Genomic DNA, 12,408 nt, shown 5'->3' with positions numbered 1-12,408 from the left:
GTTAACGGAGGAAGTATATACTATATTTAACTCTTAAATTTGAGGATGATGCTCCTTTCTTTTGCTGGCCTGGATCGACTTGGTCTCCCAAGACAAAATTATTTGATCAACAATAATAAGGTGGTCTAAATTGCATTTAAGGTGATTTGAAATCGGGTCAGGAACAATTTGGGTTGAAATTAGGTCGGGTCAATAACAAGTCGTGTTAATTTCGAGTCGGGTTAGTAACAGATCGGGTTGAATTTTTGGGTTGGGTAAGTAATAGGTTTGGTAAAATTCGAGACGGGTCAATAGCAAGTCGTGTTGAATTTGCGTCAGGTCAATAACAAGTTGGGTTGATTTCGGGTCGGGTTTATAACAGGTTGGGTTAAATTCGGATTGGGTTTGGAACGGGTCGGGTTGAATTCAGCTCAGGTTAGTAACAAGTCGAGTTCAATTCGGGTTTTGACGGGTTAAAACGGGTTTGGGTCAATTTCGATTCAAGTCAGGTTCGGTGCAAGTTAATTGAATTGGTCGTTGTAAACCAGTAAATCGGTGCAAGTTGTAAACCGGTAAGTTGGCCGTTTAAAAGCAAATTGAATGGTTCCACACACCCAATTGGACCCAGAGGATATTAGGGACCATGGTAAACATTTTTGCAATTTTTATTTCCGGATGAAAAAAAAAATCAAAAAATTCAAAAATTAAAGACTAATATTCACGCTTTTTGAGAAATTTTGGAGGTTTCGAGACCCTGTGTCGAAAAGTCTTGAAATTCTATGTGATACATCTCGAGGTCATATAATGTCGTTTGGAACCATATATGATCATTATTTGTTGTCATAAATGTTCGTGGTAGGCTTAAATTAATGAAATCGGTGCAAGTTGTAAACCGGTAAATTGGTCGTATAAAGGAAAATTGGATGGTTCCACCCAACCAATTGGACTCCCGGAAGGTATTAGGGACCATGGTAAACATTTCGACAATTTTTATTTTCGGACGAAAAAAATCAAAAAATTTCAAAATTGAAGGCTAATATCAATGCTTTTTGAGAAATTGTCATATAATGTTTCGGGGCTCGGTGTAGAATAGTATTAATATTTTAGAATAGTATATAATGCTGTTTGGAACCATATATGATCATTATTTATTGTCATAAATGTTCGTGGTAGGCTTAAGTTAATGAAATCGGTGCCAGTTGTAAACCGGTAAATTGGTCGTTTAAAGGCAAATTGGATAGTTCCACCCACCCAATGGGACTCCCGGACGGTACTAGGGACCATGATAAACATTTTGACAGTTGTTATTTCCGGACGAAAAAAAAAGTCAAAAATTTCAAAATTGAAGACTAATATCCACGCTTTTTGAGAAATTTCGAAGGTTTCGGGGCCGGTGTAGAATAGAAATGAGATTTTATTAGATACATCTCAGGGTCATATAATGACGTTTGAAACCATAAATTAATATTATATGTTTTCAAAAATGTTCGTGGTAAGCTTGAGTTGATGAAATAAGTAGAAGTTGTAAACCGGTAAATTAACCGTTTAAATGCAAATTGGATGGTTCCGTCCACCTAATTGGACTACCGGAGGGTATTAGGAACCATGGTAAAAATTTCGGCAATATTTATTTTCTGGCGAAAAAAGTCAAAAAATTCCAAAATTGAAGGCTAATATCCACGCTTTTTGAGAAATTTTTGAGGTTTCGGGGTCCGGTGGCGAAAAGTTTTGAAATTTTAGGGGATACATCTCGTGGTCCTATGATACTGTTTTAAACCATAAATGATCATTATATGTTGTCATAAATGTTCGTGATAGGCTTGAGTTAATGAAATCGGTGCTAGTTGTAAACCGGGTAAATTCACCATTTAAAGGCAAATTGGATGGTTCCACCCACCTAATTGGACTCCCGGAGGGTATTTGAGACCATGGTAAACATTTCGGCAATTTTTATATCCGGACGAAAAAAAGTTAAAAAATTCCAAAGTTGAAGGCTAATATCCACGCTTTTTGAGAAATTTCGAACGTTTCAGGGCCCGGTGTCGAAAAGTATTGAGATTTTAGGGAATACATCTCGGGGTCATATAATGTCGTTTGGATTCATATATGATCATTATATGTTGTCATAAATGTTCGTGGTAAGCTTGAGTTAATGAAATCGGTTCAAGTTGTAAACATGTAAATTGGTCGTTTAAAGGCAAATTAGATGGTTCCACCCAGCCAGTTGGACTCCCGGAGGGTATTAGGGACCATGGTAAACATTTCGGCAATTTTTATTTCCTGGTGAAAAAAAGTCAAAAAAATTCCAAAATTGAATGCTAATATTCAAGCTTTTGAGAAATTTTGGAGGTTTTGGGTACAACTGTCAATTCGGATAAACGGGTAGGGTTTGGGTCGGTAAGAGTGAGTGAGGTCAACTCAGGTCGGGTCAATTCGGATTAATTTCATAACCTATGCGTGTCGGGTTTGGGTTGGGTCATGCTTGAGTCGGGTCACGTCGGGTCATACTTCTTATCGGGTTTGGTTTGGGTTTAGGTCAGGTTACATTCGAGTCAGGTAAACAATAAGTCACGTTTAATTCAGTTTTTCACGGGTTAAAACGGGTTTGAGTAATTCTCGAGTTCGAGTCGGTTTGGTTCAAGTCAATAGTTTGCGGGTTAGAATCAGGTCGGGTCATTCTCGGGTTTGAGTCGGGTTCAGTTCAAGTCAATAATTTGCGGATTATAATCAGGTCGGGTCATTTTCAAGTCGGATCATTCTCGGGTTCGGTTCAAGTCAATAATTGGGGGTTATAATCAGGTTGGATCATTTCCAAGTCGGGTCATTCTCGGAGTCAAGTCGGGTTATGTTCAAGTCAATAATTTGCCGGTTCCATTAAGGCGGGTCATTTCCAAGTCAGGTCATATTCAGGTTCAACTAACTAGAAGTAGATAATTATCATTTTTATCAAGCTAATTATTTCCTTTAATTATAATATATATGACAATATACTAGGGAACTATAGTTTATAATTTAGGAAGTTTATTATCTTCTTTAACCATAGAACAAATATAAACTATACTTCACTCTTAAATTTGAGGATGATACTCCTTTCTTTTGCTGGCCTTGACCGACTTGGTCTCCCTAGACAAAATGGTTTGATCAACAAAAATAAGGTGGTCTAAATTGCATTTAAGGTGATTTGAAATCGGTTCAGAATTAATTTGGGTTGAATTTAAGTCGGGTCAATAACAAGTCATGTTGATTTTGAGTTGGGTTAGTAATAGATCGGGTTGATTTTTTTTGTCGGTTTAGTTCGGGTCGGGTCAATAACAAGTCGGGTTGAATTTGGGTCAGGTCAATCAAGTCGAGTTGATTTCGGGTCGGGTTTGTAACAGGTTGGGTTAAATTCGGGACAGGTTAGGAACGAGTCGGGTTGAATTCAGGTTAGGTTAGTAACAAGTCGGGTTAAATTCGGATTTTGACGGATTAAAACGGGTTTGGGTCAATTTCGGTTCAAGTTGGGTTCAGTTCAAGTCAATAATTTACGGGTTACATTCAGGTCGGGTCATCTCCAGATCAATTTATGTTCGGGTTCGGGTCTCACATACTCGGGTCTAGGGTTGGTTTCAGGTCGGGTTTGGGTCACCATTTTTTCGGGTTCAGATGGGTCGGTTAATAATCGAGTTTGAGTCGGTATTTCGGGTCAAGTCAACTTTTGACAGCTCTAGTCACATTTGCTTTTTTCAAGTACCATTAATATTATTATTTTTACCAAAATTCTCTTCAATCAATCAATCAATCAATCAAAGCCTTAATCCCAAAAGTGGGGTCGGCTAACATGAACCAAATTTGATTATTCCGTGTAGTCATCAACATAAATCTTTCTCCTCCATCCCTTACGATCCAAAACTTCATCCTCATGTAAATCCATGCACTTCATATCCTTCCTCACTCCTTCCAACCAAGTCATCTTTGGTCTCCCTCTTCCTCGTTTAATCCCTCCATGGTCCCACTCTTCCACTCTTCGCACCGGTGCACCCTCGGGTCTCCGTCTTACATGTCCAAACCAACGCAGACGATTTTCCCTTAATTTATCTACAATGCCCGCCACACCTACTTTCTTGCGAATAACCTCATTTCTGATTCTATCTCTTTCCATTTGCAAAAATATTTGTGCAAAGTAAACTTTCCCATGTACTTCAATTATTTTCTCCTTTTAGTTTTTTGCATACTCAATGTAAATTTACTTTTTCAATGTACTTTAACTACTTCTTACTTATGTTTATTAATTCCCATGATTTTCTACCAAAAGTGACTATCAAAAGGGGACGGAGGGGTATATATATAATCCCATAATCTGCAGAATTTTACACTCAGTTTAACCGTTGTTACAGATTTATACGCTGATGTACAGAGTATCAATGGGCTAAAAAAACACAACAGTAGTGTAACAAGGTAAATATCAGCTGGATGTAAACATGTAGGAGCCATATGACATGGTTCCATGATCCCAGCTGTTATGAATGAGCTCTGCCTTCCAGTTTTCACCGGCGGCTCCCATGGCTACATGTAATGGATAGAAGTGCTCTGGCCATGGATGCGCCAATTTCCAGTTAGGTGCTTTGGTTTCACATTTATTCACTTCTTCCTACCTGAAAAACAGAGCGAATTATAGTTATATACTCATAGCAAAGACCTATGTTTCGATAGTAAGGTTTTCCATTGAATCTCTGTCTAAGCGAAAGGTGTATTATGCAGTCCTAGAGAAACATATCCTTGGATCCCTAATCACTATGCTCACCAAAATGCTTCTTATTGAGTTACTAAATTTGCACTCATGAAAGAACAATGACATTATAGTTTACAGTCAAGACGAACAATAAAGATTGACTCAGACAGAATACAGGTCAAACAGAATTCCTGAGAGGTTTCGAGCACAGAACAGGTGCAGATAATGTGCTACACCACAAGCATCATAGCATTTCAGTCACGTACATTATTGAATAAACCGTATATAAAATCGTGCCATATCATGCACAACATTCTGTACATGTAGAATTTCAATTAAAAAAGACTGAGAACTAGTGAGGTTACCTTCCATTTGTTAGAGCTGTTTCAAGCCAGCGATCAAAATCTGTAGCCCACGGTGCAACTCCGTCATAAAAATGAGGGGTACTGTTCGAAGGGTGTGTTGCACTTCCAGAACCAATGATGAGTACACCTTCATCCTTCAGAGGAGCCAATGCTCGTCCCAATTCGTAGTGGTATGCTCCATCCAAATGCGATTGAACAGAGAGCTGACAAACAGGAATGTCAACCTCGGGATACATGAACATCAGAGGCACCCATGCACCATGATCCAGCCCACGTTTCTTGTCAATGTTTACAGTTTTGAACCCTGATGTAGTAAGAAGTTCTTGTACCCTCTTTGCCAAATCTGGAGACCCTGGAGCTGGATACTTGAACTGTAAACCAAATGAAGGTATGTTATCATTCTAATTCCTCACTCTGTATTGTATTAAACGCTCAGTAAAATATTGCTAAAATAAAACTTTTCACCCTAATAACTGCATTTGTGTAAGTATGCAGTACACGGACATTTGAGTGCATACTAAGTTACTAACACGCGAAATTTGACAAATGTAACACCCCGTTTCAGATTGATATGTAAGATTTCATGCTCATAACTCTTAAGCCTCATTGCAGTACACAGACAACACAGTATTGAACATTACATAATTTTCATTCCCATTTGAGGTCCGACTGTTGACCATACATTGAATTTACCTTACATAGTTACATGAAACTACTAAGTACAGGAAAAATTAGCTAGGGGCAATCTTTACAATATTCCTAACGAATTTATAGGACTTTTTTGGATTTTCTTGACTAGTTGGGCCTTGGGGACATTTGAATACAAACAAGTGATAAACGCGAACTACTAACTAGCATTAAATTAAATGATCATCTAAAATCATTTGCAACATAACCCGGTTAATTCTATTGTACAACCAGTTGATAAATGAATAAATCATACAAGAGATTTGGTTTTTAGTACTCAGTAGTTTCTTACAGTACACATAATAATAACCTTTGGTTGATCTTTCATCCATTCAGAAATGAAATTTTCTGTCAAATATCCTACTAAAAACAGTTAAATGATACCCTTGTAGAAGTTACTACAAACAGAAAAAACTCTAATTTGAGATTCCCCATCTTTCACAAATTCCATTACTACCCTGATAATTGCATTCTCCAATCTTTTTCCCAAAATTTAAGAACTCACACATTTCAATAACCCAGACAACATTCATTGTAAAATGAAATTATTTCCTTTTATAGAAATAAATAATAATAAACCAACTGCAAAAATAATAATAACCCAGAAATTAAAACCCCACAAAACGAAAAAAAAATTTAAAAAATCCAACTATAAAAAAAGGGAGGAGAAAGAAGGACCTGATACATGCGAGCAGGGAAGCCATAGAAATCATAGATGGTATCATTGACGTCCACAGAATTAACAGCAGGTTCATCAGTTTCCCAGTGAGCTGAAATTACCAAAATAGCCTTTGGTTTCTTGGAATACACTTTCTCTCTCCAACTTTCTAGGAACTTCCTTGAAGGTTTTGACTCTTCAATAGTCATCATTGGAGTTCCATGAGATATAAAAAACGTTTCTTTGATGTTTTCTTCTCCACCCATTTCTTTCAATTTGGAATTAATCAAGAATTTTAGTGAAGATTTTCTTTTGATTTGTGCAACTGTTGAAAATGAAGGAATTTTAAGAAGTTTGGGTGGTTGTTGATATTTATGGCATAAGAAGAGGAACATGTTAGAAGATCATCATTTATCATAAAATCCTGTTGAAAATGATATTACGCTATTATTATAAATGACAAAGTATTTTGCCAACAAAGCATTCAAAAGTCCACCAATAATCCAAATTTATATTGGTTATAGACTTATGGTCTTATTATATATGCAGGATAACAAGCATTATTATTTTAGATATTAATATTGTATACAATGTATATTCATTTTTCTTACAATTAGTTTTCTTTAAAATTTCCTCAGTAAATAATATGGGTCTTATTATATATGCAGGATAACAAGCATTATTATTTTAGATATTAATATTGTATACAATGTATATTCATTTTTCTTACAATTAGTTTTCTTTAAAATTTCCTCAGTAAATAAAATATCCAATATATGAATAAAATAGAAGAAGAAAAAAAACTAAAAATGGCAATATTATTCTTATTCTATATTAATTTTTTAAAACAGCTTTTTGATGGCACAATTAAGTTTGGAATAACATCTTTATACATAGGATTGGACTAAGAACTTGGAAGGGAAATAAAAAATAATTTGAGAGAGATTAGAAAAGGATGGTGACAGGAAATCAAAACTATTATTTCAAAATTAAAATAATTAATCAACCATATTCAACATGATACAGTTTCTTTCTAACAGGAAGACAAAAATTTAAACTAGCAAATATAGTCTGAACAAATAAGTAATACACAAAGCATGGAATGAAAAACAGAGAACATACAAAATTAACCGGGCTGCTGATATAAATCGAGCAAAATGAAATATCTGAAATCAATACACATCAGGATCACCGGATTTGTCAACCTTCAAAGGTAGGAGGCACATAAGGCTCAAAATTTCACTGGTGTGTCCACAAAATTTGCAAGGGCAATTACTTGACTTTCCATTATGCTTCCTCTTAAGTTTGGATGATCGTTCACCATAATTATCAAACCCTTACACAAAAAGAATGCTTACCTAGCTGAAATCAGAATCAATCAAACAATGTATTCAGAAAAACCTTTTCTCCAATTTATGCAACTCGAAATATTCTTCACCCAAGATCAGTGAACCATATCACGATTTCAATTTCTTCCGCAAATGCAGCCTTGCTAAGCGACTTAGCACCCGCTTCAGCATAATTCCTAAGCTTTTGTATGATCCTTCTTTCACTAACACGAAGGACCAACGAATGGTACAACTTCCTATCTATACTACAGTCACATTTACTTAAGCTCTCCATATCATGTTCCAATGAGCTAGTGCCATACAAGCCCTCTCTTATATCAGCAAGGGACATTAGAGCCTTGCGGACACTCTTTGTCAATAACATATCAGTGCTCATTTCAGATATTTTCCCCTGCAGAATTTTTCCTGCCTTGGATGTATTTGAATGATCAGACTCGCTGGGATTTCCTTTTGAGGCTAAGGTGAGATCCAACTTAGTATATGTTTCTTCAGGCAATAAGACTATATAAAGCAAAATTAATAGCTCGAGTTGGGGTTCCCCTTCATATGAAATCTCAAAGTATTCTGAGTTCTGGCTTTCACAGCCAGAATACCCAAGCTTTCTCCATAAAGACAGTCTTGCTCTGCTGTGACGACCAGAAAAGAGAGATGAACTCCATTGAAGCACAAGTTCTAAGTCAATATTGATAATGTCGAAAGGATTATCTAGTTCTGTAAATCCATATCTATGCAGCAATGCTGCATTGCCCACATACCCATACGTGTTAAAGACCTGAAAAATTAAGAGAAGTCAGAAAATCCATGTTTGCATCCATAAATCAATAATGGTTAAAACTTCTCCCTTCATAACTCATTGACAAGGATATTGCCACACATTCAAGAGTGAAAGAGGGCCGGGGGGGGGGGGGGGGGTATTCCAGATGGCAATGCATTATCTAGTGAAAGATATTACTATACAAGATGCTAACCTCTGAACCAGCTTTGACATCCTTCACAAGAATCATTTCTAATACCAAGGGATTGTCTGGTGTCTCTTCAGAATCTAATTTCGGGCCATCTGAAGAACTCTGTACCACTGAAGTACCCGACAAACCATTCTCTTTAAACAAAGATTTTCCACTTGAGATTTTATCACTGCTATCAATCTCATCATCATCAGTCACACTCGAAACACTGTCATCAGATTCATCAGGTGACGAAGAAGTGGTGAAGTGCACATCCTCAGCTCCAGTCTTGTGATTAAAACTATTTATCAGGAGAGAATTTCGCATTCTTATTCATTAAAAGTTACAAATATCTAAATTTCTTGTATATATGTAATTGTAATTGAAAATGAGAGAAGATGGATGAATGAGTGAATTTGATTAGCAAGCAAGTGAAGCAAAATGTTATCATGGATTTTGCAATAATATAAACAACTCTCCATTGTCACTCAATTTAGATAACTGCAATATGTCAGAAACAATCATTCATTGGGTGAAGAGGAAGTGCATAACTTACAGGTCTGCTAAAGGAACCATACCAGCACCATGGTAATCATCTATTTGAAAGGATCGAGATGCAATAAGACTTTTTGCAGCAAAGTAATCTTCAACACCAAAAAATCTTGAATCAATAACAAATTTTTCTGAGTGAATCAAAGGCAGAATGCATTCTTTCCAGTCCTCATAGACAAGAGCCTTGTCTTCTTTCATTGTCTGCCTACATGTGACAAAAATCATCACAAACCGAAAATACACCATCTTCAAGCCATAATAGACAGATTTAGAAAGACAAACCAAGAGCTTCAACTAGATTGTATTAAGCAGAAATAATCTATCAGAAGCAAAGTTTCACATAAGTAGAGAATACAGTTGAACTTATCAGTCGAAACTAAATGATTTTGTTATTAGAACAATGAGCTTTCCCAAAGAATCTCTAAAGGAAGCTGAATTTGAGTAACTATCACTCTAATTAAACGATTCCATTTTCTTATTTCCTTGTTTTCACATACTTGAACACAAAACCAAGACAAGTTCTTAAAAACTACCTATTTCATACAGTAACATAATTATGAAACCCAAAGATTCAACACAATTTGATAATGTAACTCAATTAACTAAACAAAAACCAACTTAAATCAATATGTGATCAAATTAGACAAACCCTTAAACATAGCAAACACAGCTGATTAAAAAAAAAACGAGCCTTGATAACTCGCTTAGTAGGTTAAAGTCTCGTGGTACAGATACTTTTAATCAAACTCCGTCTATGTAAAAATGTTTGATCCTAACACATTTATATTGCCAAAATACAACATTTCTGAAAACAAATTAAAAACTGAAACATACATTATAACCATTGTAATAATAAATTGACAAATGAAACAAAGTAAGAATAGAGGAGAGAGAAAGAGGACCTTATGAAGCTCAGTACCAGAAAGAAGACGATCAATATCATCCAAACTCCAAACCAAAGGCAACGGTTCAAACTTAGGCAACAATTGAAGGTAACCATCCCAATTAGAGTTGGAACCCAGGCTTCTCTCATACATAACCGCAACACAAAGCCCTAAACACCCATCAAAATCAGCGTCTTCAATAATCGGCGAAGCGGAGGAAGTTCGAATCGTTAAGCAAGCATTCTTAGGGATTGTAGCAATGAGGTCGCCTTCTTTGAGTTCGGATTTCGATTTGACGCAGATTCCGGCGCTTTCAGTGTCGAGAAATTCAAGGGCGTCGCTGAATTGAATGCCGTTTGAGGTCATCCAGCGCTTGAATGCTCGAAGACGCCTGTTGAGAGGAGAGAGAAAATGTTATAGAGGAGTGTGAGAAGGGGAGTGGTGATGGAGAAGAAGAAGGAGGAGGAGAGAGAAAGTGTACCTGGACGCCATTGTTGCAGAGGATGGAGGTTGTCTTTGTCGTCGGCGGGAGTTTTCAGAGGGCCGTTATACCTTAAACGGGATTGCATGTGTTTATTAGGTCTTTTTAAAGCCCCAATTCTATTGATTGTTAATTTTCTATACTGCGAGTATTCTATTTAACTTCTGTTCTATTCAGCTTAATTTTAGTTCACTTCATTTCAGATCCTATCAATTCAATTCAATTTCTAATTTCGTTTTCTTATAAACAATTCATTACAGCTATATTCAGTTAAGTTCAGTTCAACCACAATCAATTCAGTATATTTCAATTTAGTTTAGTTGTTTTCAGTAAATCGGAATAGACCCTTAAAGTTTCTAAACTTGTAAAGTGAATTAAAAAATGGTTAAGGACTCAAGGTATAAGATGGTAACATGTAAATAAGCAAAGGAGGTACTCACTTTGTCTCATAATACAGTTCCCGTTTTCTTATCTCGAAGGTTCAATATGTTGTTCTTATTTCTATTTTTGGATAGTATGTAAAATATCATTATAACCTTACTTTTTTTTACTTTATTCATTGTACTTCCTAATTTACCCTTTAATATTGCACATGTCTTACTTTTTTCCACTTTCTCTCTCTAACTTTTGTCTATGATTGTATTCTCCCGGTTCCTTAATTAGATGTCTATTTCTCTCTATTATGTGATGAATAAATACTTGAAATAGACATCTAATAAAGGGACGGAGAGAGTACTTTTCACTTTTATTAATGAACTTTTCACTTTTATTAATGTACTTTATCCACTTTCTCCTTCTACTCCCTCTGTTTTTAAACACTTGTTCCATTTTTCCATGCGCAAAGTTTTAAGAGAAATTTGAGAAAGTATTAAAATATGAAGGTGGTGGGGTAGTTGGGAGAATAAAAATTGTAAAAAACAAACGTAGTTGGGAGAATTGGACGAGAGATAATATGAAATTAATTAAATATGATTTATATTGAGTCAATAAGTGAAAGAAATGAATTAAATATTATAGAACCTTTCCAAATGAGAAAATGAAGCAAGTATTTAAAACGGCCGAAAATGAAAAGTGGAGCAAATATTTAATAACGGAGGGAACATTTCTTAAATACCGTGAAAAAACACAAACATAAATTATATTATGAGACGGAGGGAGTATACTTTAAAAAAAAAAAAAAAAAAAAAAAAAAAAAAAAAAAAAAAAAAAAACAATTGAAAGGTTTAAAATACCTAAGCATAATTTACACCGATATACATGCATTTTGTCATAACTTTTCAAACTTGTAATATTTTAGGTAACGATGAGCTTATGTTCAAGAACAAACTCTCCATGTGGTTTACACGACTCTAAGCTTTGTCAAATAATGCAGCGGACATGAGTACTGATTAGACGCTATTCAATCTTACCTAAACTCTGCAACTCCATATATCTTCAAATCGATCGAGCTTAAGCACAAATCCAAATGTGCAAGCTTTAAGTTGATCTTGAACAAAAGACGCATGAACCGTGTATACAAAATACCGGAGTATTAGATTAGTCCAAATATTGTTTACTCCAAAGTCCAAACATATGGCCAATTAGTATATTGGCTGCATTCCATTTTGATAAAAAAATACCATTACCAAAAATAAAAGTTTAAAAATCTCATGATTTATATCAATTTGGTGGTCATTACTCCGTATTATGACAAGCTGATTTTCTTAAAATAACCATGAATAAGAAAGTATATTGCAATTAGGCGAGAAAATTCACTCTAAGAGTGATATGTGTAATTTTAGTATTTATCAGCAGAAAT

The 12,408-nt window shown here is 35.5% G+C and overlaps 1 protein-coding gene and 1 pseudogene across 3 annotated transcripts; both read right to left on the bottom strand.

Annotated features, from left to right (window-relative positions):
- Positions 1 to 4,298: 4,298 nt before the first annotated feature.
- On the bottom strand, positions 4,299 to 6,753 carry LOC145626473 (4,5-DOPA dioxygenase extradiol-like; annotated as a pseudogene). Its single transcript, XR_014111010.1, has 3 exons — positions 6,421 to 6,753; positions 5,056 to 5,426; positions 4,299 to 4,613 (listed from the first exon to the last, which is right to left on the bottom strand). The product of XR_014111010.1 is annotated as a 4,5-DOPA dioxygenase extradiol-like (transcript).
- A 603-nt stretch (positions 6,754 to 7,356) lies between these two features.
- LOC145626471 (ribosomal lysine N-methyltransferase 3-like) lies at positions 7,357 to 10,731 on the bottom strand. Of its 2 annotated transcripts, XM_081678905.1 has the most exons (5): positions 10,611 to 10,731; positions 10,148 to 10,520; positions 9,250 to 9,446; positions 8,718 to 8,994; positions 7,357 to 8,521 (listed from the first exon to the last, which is right to left on the bottom strand). In XM_081678905.1, the coding sequence occupies exons 1-5, from the start codon at positions 10,619 to 10,621 to the stop codon at positions 7,835 to 7,837; spliced, it is 1,545 nt and encodes a 514-aa protein (XP_081535031.1). In that variant the 5' UTR covers positions 10,622 to 10,731; the 3' UTR covers positions 7,357 to 7,834. The 2 variants fall into 2 exon arrangements, with proteins under 2 accessions (XP_081535031.1, XP_081535032.1); XM_081678906.1 differs by lacking the exon at positions 10,611 to 10,731 and having other exon boundaries at positions 9,250 to 9,450; positions 10,148 to 10,424.
- Positions 10,732 to 12,408: the final 1,677 nt, after the last annotated feature.

This window comes from Chenopodium album, chromosome 4, assembly GCF_948465745.1.
Source record: "Chenopodium album chromosome 4, dcCheAlbu1.1, whole genome shotgun sequence".
In the NCBI taxonomy this organism is placed as follows: Eukaryota; Viridiplantae; Streptophyta; class Magnoliopsida; order Caryophyllales; family Amaranthaceae; genus Chenopodium; species Chenopodium album.
This window is presented reverse-complemented; position numbering and strand designations above follow the sequence as displayed.